The sequence below is a fragment of the Selaginella moellendorffii genome, unplaced genomic scaffold, assembly GCF_000143415.4.
Source record: "Selaginella moellendorffii unplaced genomic scaffold, v1.0 SELMOscaffold_67, whole genome shotgun sequence".
NCBI classification, from domain to species: Eukaryota; Viridiplantae; Streptophyta; class Lycopodiopsida; order Selaginellales; family Selaginellaceae; genus Selaginella; species Selaginella moellendorffii.
This window is the reverse complement of record NW_003314328.1, coordinates 1,030,406-1,042,817: the sequence shown is the minus strand read 5'-3', so window position 1 is coordinate 1,042,817 and position 12,412 is coordinate 1,030,406. Positions and strand designations below refer to the sequence as shown.

At 46.4% G+C, this 12,412-nt stretch overlaps 4 protein-coding genes across 4 annotated transcripts; 1 reads left to right on the top strand and 3 right to left on the bottom strand.

Annotated features, from left to right (window-relative positions):
• Window positions 1–3,495: 3,495 nt before the first annotated feature.
• On the top strand, window positions 3,496–5,529 carry LOC9649907 (probable polygalacturonase At1g80170). Its single transcript, XM_024659280.1, has 8 exons — window positions 3,496–3,610; window positions 3,676–3,843; window positions 3,917–4,204; window positions 4,260–4,341; window positions 4,407–4,515; window positions 4,570–4,695; window positions 4,768–4,965; window positions 5,146–5,529. The coding sequence occupies exons 3-8, from the start codon at window positions 4,063–4,065 to the stop codon at window positions 5,527–5,529; spliced, it is 1,041 nt and encodes a 346-aa protein (XP_024515048.1). The 5' UTR covers window positions 3,496–3,610; window positions 3,676–3,843; window positions 3,917–4,062.
• Window positions 5,530–5,870: 341 nt separating this feature from the next.
• On the bottom strand, window positions 5,871–7,972 carry LOC9649906 (probable alkaline/neutral invertase F). Its single transcript, XM_002985352.2, has 4 exons — window positions 7,541–7,972; window positions 6,944–7,375; window positions 6,232–6,790; window positions 5,871–6,166 (listed from the first exon to the last, which is right to left on the bottom strand). The coding sequence occupies exons 1-4, from the start codon at window positions 7,970–7,972 to the stop codon at window positions 5,871–5,873; spliced, it is 1,719 nt and encodes a 572-aa protein (XP_002985398.2).
• A 286-nt stretch (window positions 7,973–8,258) lies between these two features.
• On the bottom strand, window positions 8,259–10,172 carry LOC9649905 (E3 ubiquitin-protein ligase RNFT1). Its single transcript, XM_002985351.2, has 8 exons — window positions 9,538–10,172; window positions 9,388–9,464; window positions 9,151–9,319; window positions 8,998–9,086; window positions 8,777–8,941; window positions 8,643–8,720; window positions 8,476–8,579; window positions 8,259–8,403 (listed from the first exon to the last, which is right to left on the bottom strand). The coding sequence occupies exons 1-8, from the start codon at window positions 9,989–9,991 to the stop codon at window positions 8,298–8,300; spliced, it is 1,242 nt and encodes a 413-aa protein (XP_002985397.1). The 5' UTR covers window positions 9,992–10,172; the 3' UTR covers window positions 8,259–8,297.
• A 21-nt stretch (window positions 10,173–10,193) lies between these two features.
• On the bottom strand, window positions 10,194–11,287 carry LOC9653042. Its single transcript, XM_002985350.2, has 5 exons — window positions 11,117–11,287; window positions 10,955–11,065; window positions 10,773–10,907; window positions 10,553–10,717; window positions 10,194–10,455 (listed from the first exon to the last, which is right to left on the bottom strand). The coding sequence occupies exons 1-5, from the start codon at window positions 11,213–11,215 to the stop codon at window positions 10,270–10,272; spliced, it is 696 nt and encodes a 231-aa protein (XP_002985396.2). The 5' UTR covers window positions 11,216–11,287; the 3' UTR covers window positions 10,194–10,269.
• Between the last annotated feature and the right edge of the window lie 1,125 nt (window positions 11,288–12,412).

Here is a 12,412-nt window from a genome sequence, read left to right as displayed (position 1 = left end):
AGCGCTTGTGAAGAAGAACGTCGGGTGGCGGCAAAACTTTCGATTCCTTTCCTGCCGAGATCTCGAGGAATGTTCCGAGCTCGTCTACTGGCACCACCACGATTCCCAAGACAGGCCTTTGCTCATCATCTGCTCCCCTTCGAAATCCCATACCTGTGTAAAACGTAGAGATTGCGTACGCTTTTATCCGCATTAGGAGACAGACACTTTCCACGTTCTCTGTCCAAGTCCAGCATCAAAGGAAACTCGCACCTATCATATATCTGCAGTGCAAATCATCTACACTTAAACCACAAGTGAGCACAATCACCACAAACCTTGGTGTCCCTTGAAGAGCCGTGGAATCGTTTCTTCCACAATGGTACCCTGAAGGCAAACAAGGGAAGGTAAAAAATATCAATCGGACCAACAAGGAAATACCTCATCTTGTCCTCCAGCATTCAGACAGGACAGAAGAGAGATCTTGAAGATCATAGCCCTCGCATGGATTCTCAGTCGCGGCTGGAGTCGTTTGACCGTAAGTTCTTTTGTAGCCACACTAGTGTCACAAAACTAAAGCCTACAAAAAATGCGTTGCAAAGCCAACACAATTTGACTTTAAGTTATTGCAAATATATTATTTAGTTGACTAATTTAGATAATATTCTCTTATTTATGAGCTTTCTTCTCATATTTTTCATGCTTATAAGTTAGTTGTAATTTTTCATTAATGATACCCACTAAAGTTAAGTCCTACACCATTTCAATTGCCACTTAGTTTACCATTTTTCTATATATGCTATAATATATTTTATCACCACTGGATTCAAAAAATTTATAAAGAATAATCCATTTTTTCTTTTTCTTTTCTTTAATATGCTTCGTGTGTGATGGTTGGGAGTGAATCTCAGGTTCTATACCATCCAAGCCATAGATCGTGATGAACTATACCACATAATTTGATGACTTTTATGGTTAGGTTTGTAAGTTTGCAGAAGGCTTTCATCACTGTCTATCAATCCTCTGCTCACGAAATTTGAACTAGAGCCCTCTAGACATCATAAACTCTTCAGCAGTTGTAATTGATATCTTGATATGCATTTCATCATGTCCTATTCCACCCTACGAAAGTTTGGCTCTTTATTTCCTCTTGCGCCTCTGATGAGCTTGATCTTCACCCAAGCGAGGACAAGCTAGCAATCTGCAAGTGTCATAAGACACGTCTGACGATGAATGATACTACATAGTAGGTCATTTCACGATCTTCAATTTATGCTTGGGCCCACAACCGATGACAGAAATGGTGAGGCATTTAACAGCTATCTAATGTGACAGAATTAATTGGGTATTTTTTGCCACCTTGATCGGGAGCAAAATATGGGTGTATGCCGGTCTGGATTTTAACGAACATCTAGAATGCTTGCTTACTGGAATGTTTCCTGTCGTTGAGCACATTGTTTCGTGTCAAATTCGTAGACTGCACAAACGCGACTTGAAAAGGAGGAAAGCTTCATAGTACCATGCATCTGGAATGCCAACGACAACTAAGAGCGTTCTTCGTCCTGCTATTTGTGAAGCTCGTCGACCTTGTTCAAGCAAAGCCTGCTATAACAACTTGGAGAGCCTCAACTTACCACGCAATGTCCGGTGCACTAAACCTCCACGAGAAAGTTACTAGGAACTTGAGAAAGAGCTACTTTACTCACCAGCACATCATTCAAGTATCGGTCCTTGCAGCCACATACATCTTCTCCTCGATGGCAGCCGTTGGGGATGCATCTGTGTCCCATGCTGCAAGGGATTCAAGGTAACAAACAAGAGCAAGCACAAGAAACCAGGGATCGGGCTTGTCCATTGGGGCGGCACACCCGGATACAGCCGCTTAACAAACAGCCAAAATCACAAAAGGAATCATTTTAAAAGCTTGTATATTTTTTTAATGGAAAAAGGTGGCGAAAAGGTAGTTCTCTGCTATATAAACTTTCTCACCCTAAAGGATTTTCAGGAAAATGAATGCCATCTTGAAAATTTTGAAGGCGTTCTTCGTGTTGTTGGTGGCGCTGATGAAATTCTTGGCGATCGTATCAGTGTTTCTCTTGCAAAAGTTTGGCAAAGGAGCTCGGATTGCATTGTTTTTCTTCATGAAACTCATATACAAGCTCATAACTGATTGAGTAATAATCATGTAAACAACCTGGCAAGTAGTAACTCACTGCACCTATGGTGACACTAAAAATTCTAGAGGTGCTCTAATTGGTAATGGGCATGTTCCTTTCACTCGGGTTTGTTGCTGGTGGTCTTTCTGGCAATTTTGTTTTTGCTTTATCTGGTGCTACTGACGCTCGCTAGAGATCTCGAGGCGACGGCAAAAATTTTCAATCCTTGGAGAATGAAGTACTACAGGTTTTTCAGGCAAATCCCAGTTCTTACCCTTATAGGATGCCTCAAGGAGGAACGATTATGGATGACGATGTTGTTAAATTATCCGGCACTTCTCTTCCCACTCCAGGTACTAACGAAGGAAATGAAGAATCCGGTACCTTTGCAGCTCTCGTCATTGCAAGGTCACAAACGCCAGGTCGCTGGGTTCGACCCCCTCTACAAACATTAATACCATGGCCAGCTCCACGATTTGATCCAGCAAAAGCAGTACATCCAGGACCAAAATATGGAGCACGGATTGTAAACTAGTTTTGTTTATTCCCTTCATTGGCTTATCGATTTTTGATAGGCGAGAATTTCGCGGCCAAGTACAAGCTCAGAGAATTTATTCAGGCTCGCTTTGAATTTCATCAAGATTTTTCTTGAATTGAATAGATTTTTTAATATTATTTATAAACAGTGCGCTCGGCTCGGAGAGCTCCATGGAAAACGCGGTAAGAAAAGTGTGCCAAGTTTTGCGAGTGCAGGCTCCCTGTGCCAACTCTTGTGTCAATAAGCACGCTTATGTTGTTTACTCGCAGGAATCGTTTTTTCGTTATTCAAGGGAAAATAAAACAATCCCCGTTCGCAACTCGCAAGCTTGCTCCACTTCAACCCGAGAGGCCTGCCATCAAGGATTTTTTGGAGCAAAACTGGAATCCAGTGCTACTGGTAGGTTCTCACCTAGTTCCACATCCAACTAACTCGAATCTCCGTGTTTTTCAATCCGGGTAGGCAAGCAAAGGATGATCTCGAGCATCGATCGTCAAGCTCGGAGAAATCGAGTTCATATCCAGTGAAGGAGAAAGAACGAGGAATGAGAGAGGAACAAGAAGAAGAAGAAGAATGGTAGCTCTTACGGAGCTCCTCCTTGTCGCTGTTATGATCGCTCGCGGAGTGGCGGATCTCTCTGAGCTATCGCCAGCTCTATCGCCGGAGGGAGCAAGCTATGATCCCAGAGAGTTTAATGTGGTGGAGTTTGGAGCTCGCGGCGATGGTCTTAGTGACGACTCCCAGGTAGCTTTCCCTGTTTCCTAGATATTGTTTATAGAACACTACATGCTTATATCGTTTCTTTCAGGCTTTTCTCGCGGCCTGGAAACGTGCTTGTCACACGGAAAACGCCACCATGCTTGTGCCCGGTGGAAAGGCTTTTGTTGTAAATTATTTGCTTCTCACTGGGCCATGCGCGACGAACTTGAGACTCAAGGTGCGTGATAATATATACTCTATGTACGTAGATTATCTTTGTGCCATTGTTTTCCACCTAGATAGATTGATGGTATTGTTTTAGCGGACACCCGGGATATGATCCAGTGGAGCAACATCACAACATGGATTTCCATAGCCAGAGTTCACGACTTTAGCGTCGAAGGCTACGGTATAATCGACGGGCAAGGCGAAGAGTGGTGGAGAATTTCGTGTAGACGTAACAGTTCGTATGTGAGTGATTCTTCGTACAGATTATATTCGTTTCTAACTTTTGATTGTGCTTTTTTTTCCTTTCTCTTTTCAGGCGTGCCAGAAACATCCCACAGCTAAGTTCTTGATTCTTACACTTGCGTGGCGGCTGACTCAAACTAAACCATTTTACAGGCATTGTCAATCAGAGCTTCGGCGAACATCACAATTCAGGATCTCAAGTTTGTAAACAGCCCCCAAATGCATTTGGCGATCGAGGAAAGCTCCAATGTGAGCATTAAAGGGGTGGAAATCCTCGCTCCCCACGACAGCCCCAACACGGACGGCATACACTTACACATGAGCAACAACGTTTCTATCGAGAAATGCATAATTGGAACTGGTAGAACTTTTTCTATCATAGTTTTTAAACGACGAATCCTTTTTTATTTTTTCAGGTGATGACTGTATATCTATAGCAAAGAACACCTCCAACGTTGTCATACGCGAAATAATTTGTGGGCCGGGCCATGGAATCAGGTAATTGTTTTGTGGAAGTTATGAAAATTTTAAACGATTTTTTCTTCTCGTTTTTTTCAAGCTAGTATAGGGAGCCTTGGAAGGAACAAGACACCAGAGTTTGTGTCCAATGTCAAGGTTGAGAATTCGATTTTGGAGAGCACCAAGTATGGACTCAGGATCAAAACATGGCAGGTCCAAATCTTCATCTTAATTCGATGAAAACTCCAAACATTTGATATGTTACAGGGCGGCCAAGGATTTGCGAGCAACTTCAGCTATTACAACGTTGTGATGATGAACGTCCTTCAGCCCATTATCATCGATCAATACTACTGCGATGGGAACAGCTCCTTCTCCTGCGGCACAGAGGAAGTAACTAAAACTTTTCCAATCTTCTATCAGTCTCTATGAGGAACTTCAAGATATCGGTTTTTGTTTTTGCAGCTGGATGCTGTGAAAGTCAGCAATGTTTCCTACTCGAACATTATGGGAACGTCGGCAAGCAGTGTGGCTCTTCGCTTCCAGTGCAGCCTGGGCAACCCCTGCTACAATCTGGTGCTCGAGAACGTTTTTCTCAACCTCTCAAACGGCTCCACTCCATCGGCATTTTGCTTGAACGCCTTTGGCCAAAACAAAGGCCTCGTTGTTCCTAATAGCTGCTTGAACTCTTCACTGGCGTGGCAGCAATAAAATAACTTTTTTAAAAAAGAAAATTACTCGAGATCCTCAATATCTTGCAATCCATGAATAGCAAAATGACTTAGATTAAGTTAACTCATCAGCAAAGTACAACACTGGTATAAGGTAAAGGGTTTTATACAGAGATCAGAGTTGCGAGACAAGAAGACAATGGTGGCTGTGAACGTTGACAGGTATGTCGATCTCCAGCGCATGATCAACGACATGGTAGCTGACCAGGGCAGCAACGCTACCAAGAGCATCCGGGTCAAGCAGTACGATAGCTTCGACTACCCGGACTACGATCACTGGGTGGCGACGAACAACAAGAGGGCTCTCAAGCCCGACTGCCATTTCATAGAGGACGAGGTGGCCCTGGATCCACCCCATGCCGACCGGATCACACGGGCAGTGTCGCTGGCTCTCCAGCAAGAGGAGGAAGACAACAGGAAGCAATTGGAAAAGGAAGTAAACTGCTACACAAGGCAATGGGTACTGCAGCACCAGAGCAAGAAGCCTCGCCACTGATGGATCGACTGATCAATCCACTGGGCAGTGACGAGCAGAAAAAACTCTTGTCACGCAAGCTTTCAAGATCTTGTAAAGAAAGCTTCCTGTGTTCTTGGAGCAAAAGTTTTGCCAAAAAGCAATGCAATTTGTTTCGTGAAAACAAAAAGACCTTCACGAGTGATAAGGGGCTTCTTCTTCTAACGAGATCATCCCTGTTTTTCATTTTGCCCTTTGGAACAAATTAGCTTATACCTTTTAAATGATCAAATAATGCCTAACCCATCCCTTTCTACATGGAGCGACAATTCTATTATTAATTTGTACTTCGTAAAAACAAAAAGAAAGAAAAAAAGAACTTCTTAGCAAGTCCATGAAGCAGAACGAGTGATAACGGGCTTCCCTTTCCTGTCTTCTTCTAACGAGATCATTCCCAAGTGCGATGGATCCTCTAGCAGCATCTTGGCGACGAGGTAGCCGGCGATCGACCACGTCTGGAACTTGCGAGCCTGCTTTCCAACATACCTCCCAAGCTTCCCATCGTAGTATTCGGGCCACCCTTCCTTACAAAGCCTCGGCTCCGCAAGCTCGATCGCTCTGCGAGCGATCTGAGGCCTCCCGGTTTTGATCGAAGCTGCGGTGAGCATCCACAGCAGCACTGCAATACAAAACCACAAAGTTTCTCTAAAGATTGAAAAAAGGTGGTGGAAGAGAAATGCATACCTGGCCAAGTTCCTCCATTGTGATAGCTCCATCGGGTGTTCTTGGGGTCACAGCCAGTGACAATGACCCATTCCTCGGCATCCATGGCTGGGTAGCTGATCTTGAGCGGCATCTCCCCGACGAGATCCGCCCAGCGAGCCTCGACCAGGTCCATGATTGCCGACGCTTGCTCCGGGGTGGCGATGGACGAGAGTATTGCAACGCAGTTGCCAATGAGGAACCATCTAAAGTCCATCCTGGCGGGGCTCACGTTTCCAATGAAGTAGCCACCCTTCATGGGCATGAAGTCGAAGACCCAGTCGGGTATGGAGTCCGGGATCACGTTAAACTTGTTGACGGCCGTGTGCGAGTACTCCTCGGTCTTGTAGCGGTATATGTTGTTGAGGTTCTGGAAGTCGAGCCAGAAGTACGTACGGATGTGGTAGCTCAGCGCCACCAGCCGCTTCTCGATCCTCTCGATGAACTCCTTGCCGCCCAGCTCGGGTTTTAGGAGGGTTTTGGCGCAGCGCAGTGCCATGAAGAAGAGGGACTGGATCTCGATCGGGTAGCCATAGATTCCCTGGTAAACGGCAAAGATCCAAAGGTAACGTCAGCCGTGAATGGAGAAAGAAAGATCGAACAGACCCAAGATTGAGAGTGAGTGAAACACCCATCGAGAGTGAGAAGAACTAGAGGCAAGACAGAGTTTTAAAAGTTCTTTGATCGTGTTTACCATTCTCCGATCGATCATGCAGCATCCATCGGCGCAGAGGAGCGTGGGGAATGTGTCGAATCCCTCGGCGAGGCAGAGGGAGAGGATGAGTCGCATCCCCCTCTGGCAGTCGGGCATCTCGGCGAGCGTGAAGTCGCCCGTGGATTTGGTGTAGGCGCGGAGGAGGATGATCCACCAGAAGCCCGAGTCGACGGGGGCGACGCGCCCGATGGCGGCCTCGCCAAAGTCGGCCAGCATCGTCTCGGTGCCGCGCACTGGATCTTGCATCACCTTGAAGCTGGCGGGCATGACGCCCTCGCCCAGCGTGAAGCAGTCCACGCGCTTCTCCCACGCCTGGAGGCGCAGCGCCTTGAGCAAGAAGTTCTTCACCACCTCCGCCTCGCCGTTCATGAGGAAGGCCAGCGCGCTGGGAACAAAGTCGCGCACGAATACCTGGCCATGGAACGCAGGACTTAGTATGAGAGAGAGAGAGAGAGAGAGAGAGAGAGAGAGAGCTCACATCTCCATGAGAGATGAGGAAGATGAAAAAGAAAACGCTCGAAGAAAACAAAGCAAGAAAGAGGAATGCAAAGAAACTCTATGGAAAGAACTCGATACCTGGTTGTAGTTGAGAGCTTCTTCGTTTGGATCGAGCGCGGCGATGGTCCCAACCGGCTTGCCCCGGAAGTAAACCAGCGATTTCCTGAGAGAGTCCCAGGCCTCGGCGATCATGGGATTGGGTTCGTAGGGATGGAGTGGCGATCGCGGCGTGGCGGCGCTGGCTGGCCCCGCGATCATCCGCAAGCTGGGCGACGCCAGCGCCTCGAGGCACTCGGAGCTCTTGACCGTCTCCAGCGGCCGCGGCGCCGGGCGGGGCGAGGAGATGAGATCGCTCAGCGCCTTCTCGTCCAGCGACCGCTGCGAGTCGATCAGGCGCATCGCCTTGATGGGCTTGGCCAGGGCCACGGCCACCCCGGATTGATCCAGCCCGCGCGCCGACAGCTGCTCGCGGTCGCTCGTGTCCAGCGCCAGCGCATTGGCGAACGACATTGCTGCTGCGCGCCCGCGATCGATCGATGAGCGATCGATCGAGCAAATGGATTGATCTTGGTGGATCGATCACTCGCGCTGCCGGATCATCGCCCCCGCTTTAAAGAAGGCCTCTGTGCGCGAAGAAGAAGAAGAGGAAAAAAAGCATTATAGCACCACCATTGGAGCAACGGAATGCCAAGAGGCAGAGCTGCGATGACGTGGCCGCCCGTGGATGAGATGGTTAGGGCTTTTCCACGTCGGACGCCACGTCACCGCATGGTTAACAAACTAAACTAAAAGAGTGTGGACGAAAATCTTGTTTACTGGCTGGCCCCTTCTCTCTTTAAAAGAGCTGTACAAAGAGACTCGTGGAGCCATCGCCAAAAGATCTTAGCTCCGACGACTTCACAACCGATCGACATAATGGACAAGTTCGCTCCCTCTCAAACCTGTGTAGCAAAAACGAAGAAAAACTCGCATGAAAATTCTCTCCCTTGCACAGAGGATTTGATGAAACGTACCACTCGGAGACGCAATCCTCGCAAAAGACGTGCTTGCACAGCAAGGATATCGGGGCGTGCATCTTTTCCTGGCATATAGCGCACAGATCTCCTACCGCGAGCACCTGGAACATCCATCGTTCACAATTGTCACTCGAAATACTATAGCCCGAGTTTATAGGCTTCACCTCTTCATGCGTTGCATATGTACCGTATTGGACTTCCCTGCGAAGAATCGATCTCACTGCCGTAGCGAACTTTTGCACCTGTGTGGTTTTTACAAAGTTTAGAGGCAGTGAAAACTGGGAGGCATAAAACTTGCCTTCTCAAGGACCGAGGTGACTTTGAAGGTGAGGTATAATCCTGTTGTCAGCGATGAAAACAGGCTCCCATACTCTTTGTTTAAAAAGAAGCGGTACCAGACTGGTCCTGGTATTACAGTTCGATAAAGTAGAACAACATACTCGGTGAGAGTCAATATTTGGCCCTGCATCGAGATACACACTCACGATTGACATGACGAAACCAATTGAAGAAACTAACCTGCCATCGATAGTTACGTCCTCGGCCTTTCTTGTAGTATATAAGAACACCGCACTTGAATGCCATGGCAGACAACCGGACCATCGTATCTGAGGAAGAAACAGTAAAAGTATGAGATCAGCAATGGCAGAGAGTGTCATAGGATTTGCTTGCCATTCAAAACAATATTGAAAAACGCGTCCGCAAAGTTTGGGATGTCTTTCGGTGGGAGGAGAACAAGCGGTCGCCAAAGAGCGTCGGCACGATACCACCAGTATATACCCTCGACATGTTGGATGAGAAATGCGGCAAGGACCACTAGAATGTACGTTTTTCGCTCTCCCTGAAAGAAGAAAAAAAAGATATCATCAAACTGGGGACTGGAGGAGAAGAAAAATGGTAGTCACTTACTCTTAGAGACGTCTGCTTACGAAGAAGACTATTCGCTTTGATCATAATAGCTGATATCCAAAGCGTCACAAGGAAACCTTCAACACAAAGAAAGCCACAAAGTTAGAAATGGAGAGCGAAGAAACGAAGGAAAAACAAAAAAAAAGAGACCTTGGAGATGCTGGCGTATGAAGACCACGAGTAACAAAATCGAGAATGGGAGGATCTGCTCGACCCATTTAGCTAGGTGCTGGAAATCATACCTCACGGCCTCACGATCGCCAGCAGCGGTAGCAATTGTGGTGGACTCCTCGGTTTCCAGCTCTCTATCAGAACCACTCTGCTCGTCCTGGACAGTCGAATCGGCTGCCCGCGGGCGCCCCGAGCCACTCTCTCTCGGCGACCCAGAGTCGGCAATTATCCTGATCGACACCTCTGCTCCGCCACTCTCGTCCCTGTCCCTGTTCATAGGGCCTAGTTCCTGTGGAGCGCCTCTCAGCAGCCCCGAGACCTCTAGCAAGCTCGAAATCCTGGAGAACGAGGCGGGGAGAAGGCTAGAAATCCTGGCCGGGAGCTGGGCGTGCGACGAAGAGGAGAGCGATGGTGCCGGATTACTGCTCTCCATGGTCGCCTCGATCGATAGCACTGCCTGATGGACTAGAATGTCATACCGTCTGTGCCGCAGCGCCGATCCAGCGCCTTGGTGCTTCCTCTCTCGCCACAAACCCTAGCGCTCCCTTACCTAGAAAAAAGAATTACACGCACCCCATCACGCCTAGGTAGACGACGTCTTCTTCGAGGAAGGAAGGGAATCCCAACAGCGAATATGCTAGCAAATGAAAACTTTTTGGTAGGAGAATTTTACACACAAGGAATGGATATGGAAACTGTGTATCATTCATATCATCCATTTTCTTGCATTGTCTCGGCCATTTCTTCGATTCTCTCGTCCAGCAAGCTCACATCTTCCATTGTCAATCGATGGTATTCGATCACTTCGTGCAAGAATTGGTTCTCTCGAGCGTAGTTTGCGTTTTGCTGGGAGAGTCGCGATTTCTCGGCGACAAGCGCCTCGAGCTGCTTTCTCACCTGGGAAAGAAGCAGCATGTAAGTTCTCCAAGCGATGATCAAAGAGAAGAAAGCTCTGTTTCAAGTGATCTAGTCTAGAGCGATTGATCTTACGTACCAAATCGTCGTCTTCGCTCCTTGGGCCCTTCTCCACACTGTCTCGAAGGCGCTGGTTCTCTTGCTCGAGCTGCGAGCATCGATCTCTCATATCCGCGAGGTTCTTCTTCACGGTCTTGAGCTCGCGGACGAGGAGCTTTACTTTGGATGCCATCGCCATCGCAACCTGGATCGAGAAAGATTTGGAGAGTAGCTCGAAAGAAAAGAAGTGATGGGCTTACGTCCCGAGAAGCTTTGAGTTGAGTTTGATCGTCCACATTCGGTTTTGTGAGGACGATCTCCGCTTCCTCTTTGAGCAATGCGGTCTTTGACTTAACGTTGTGCTTCGGTTCTGGAGCGAGAACATTCAAGCTTCCCTGTGTCACAAATTTAATCTTTTCTACCTCGATTCCACTACGCATACCTCTATAGCGTTTCCAAGCGTATCACCGATCCGCGACAGTGAAGTAGCGATCACGTCAAACCCTTTTTGCAAACCAGGAGCTTGTGCTTGCGGGGTAGAGGATTGCTCGTCCTGCCTCGGATCACAATAGAATTTAGAAAGATCTTTGCGAATTGGCTTTACCTGTGGCCTCGATGCAGCCGCACCGCCAGATTCATAAAGTGCCTCCTTGGCTCTCTTGGCGAAGCTGCCCCAAAATCCTTGATCCCATTTGAGATCCATCGCGGCAGATGATCGATTGATCGAGCCCTAGCAAGCTTATGCGAGATTGTGGTGCGGTCCAGAATGTGCACGTTTTTGGGATCTGTATTTAGATATGTAAAAGCATACGTGTATGCATTAGTAGAGTGCTTTAATACCTTTGTAAATTTGAATACTATGTGATACTACTACTATAAATTATAATTTCACATTGTAGTTTCAAATAAAAATTTTAAATTTTCAAACTTTGAAACAGCTTCTAATATGTATATTGATAAATAAATGCGATTAGTTGCGATTGGGTAAGGCATTATGTAAGATTTTCAGTGTCATTCAAGTAAAATTCTATTGTATATTTATATAAATTCTTACCATGATAAAGATTAAACCTTATGATATTATCTATTATATTAATCTTGAAGTTTGAGCCAATATAAGTAAATTAGCTTCAGCAAACTAACTTAGTATATATAGTGAAATCATATACCAATCAATCTTATTTGCTCATGAAGGTTGGACATATAACTTCTTTTTATATTGTAAGCTCTTGCTAGACAAATGTAGTGAGTGATGGACAAAGGTGTAGTGAATTAGAATAATCAAATGATGATTGCAAGTGACTAAGAATGATGGTAATAATATGTGGATAGATCTGATGTAGAGAAGATTTTGGAAACTATGGGAGAAAAGCCAAGAAATGAATGAGCTCCTAAACATTCAGAGTTGATGCCACCTCAAAACTGAAATCCAAATCTGAGGTTGCTACCACAAGGATACAAGTCTTGGAAAGACTAGAAAAGAGTGAAAGCAAAGAAAAGATAAAAAAGAAGAGGAAAAGAAGTCATTGTGAGAGATTTTCGTGGTGATGATGCCAAGAGATGTTGAATGTCACTATGCTGTAACATATTTCAAGTGGATGAAGAGCATCTTGAAGGAAGCTAAAAATGTCAGTGAAGCTAGTTGTGTCAGCCTCTAAAGCTGGATGTCACATCAATGTGTCAAGGTGGATCACTATGACCTTGAATGAAAGCTTGGAACTCTGTTTGTGTTATAAGGTCTAGAGCTCTTGCATACTGGGACAGTGTGTCTCTAAAGTTTAAAATGTGGCCTAAGTCATCATGAATCTGGTGGACGAGTTCCATGGTGTTGGCCACAAAAGATCCCATGATCTCATTGAGTGATGCTTCGACTGGGATCTTGTTATTCCAATGACCTTTG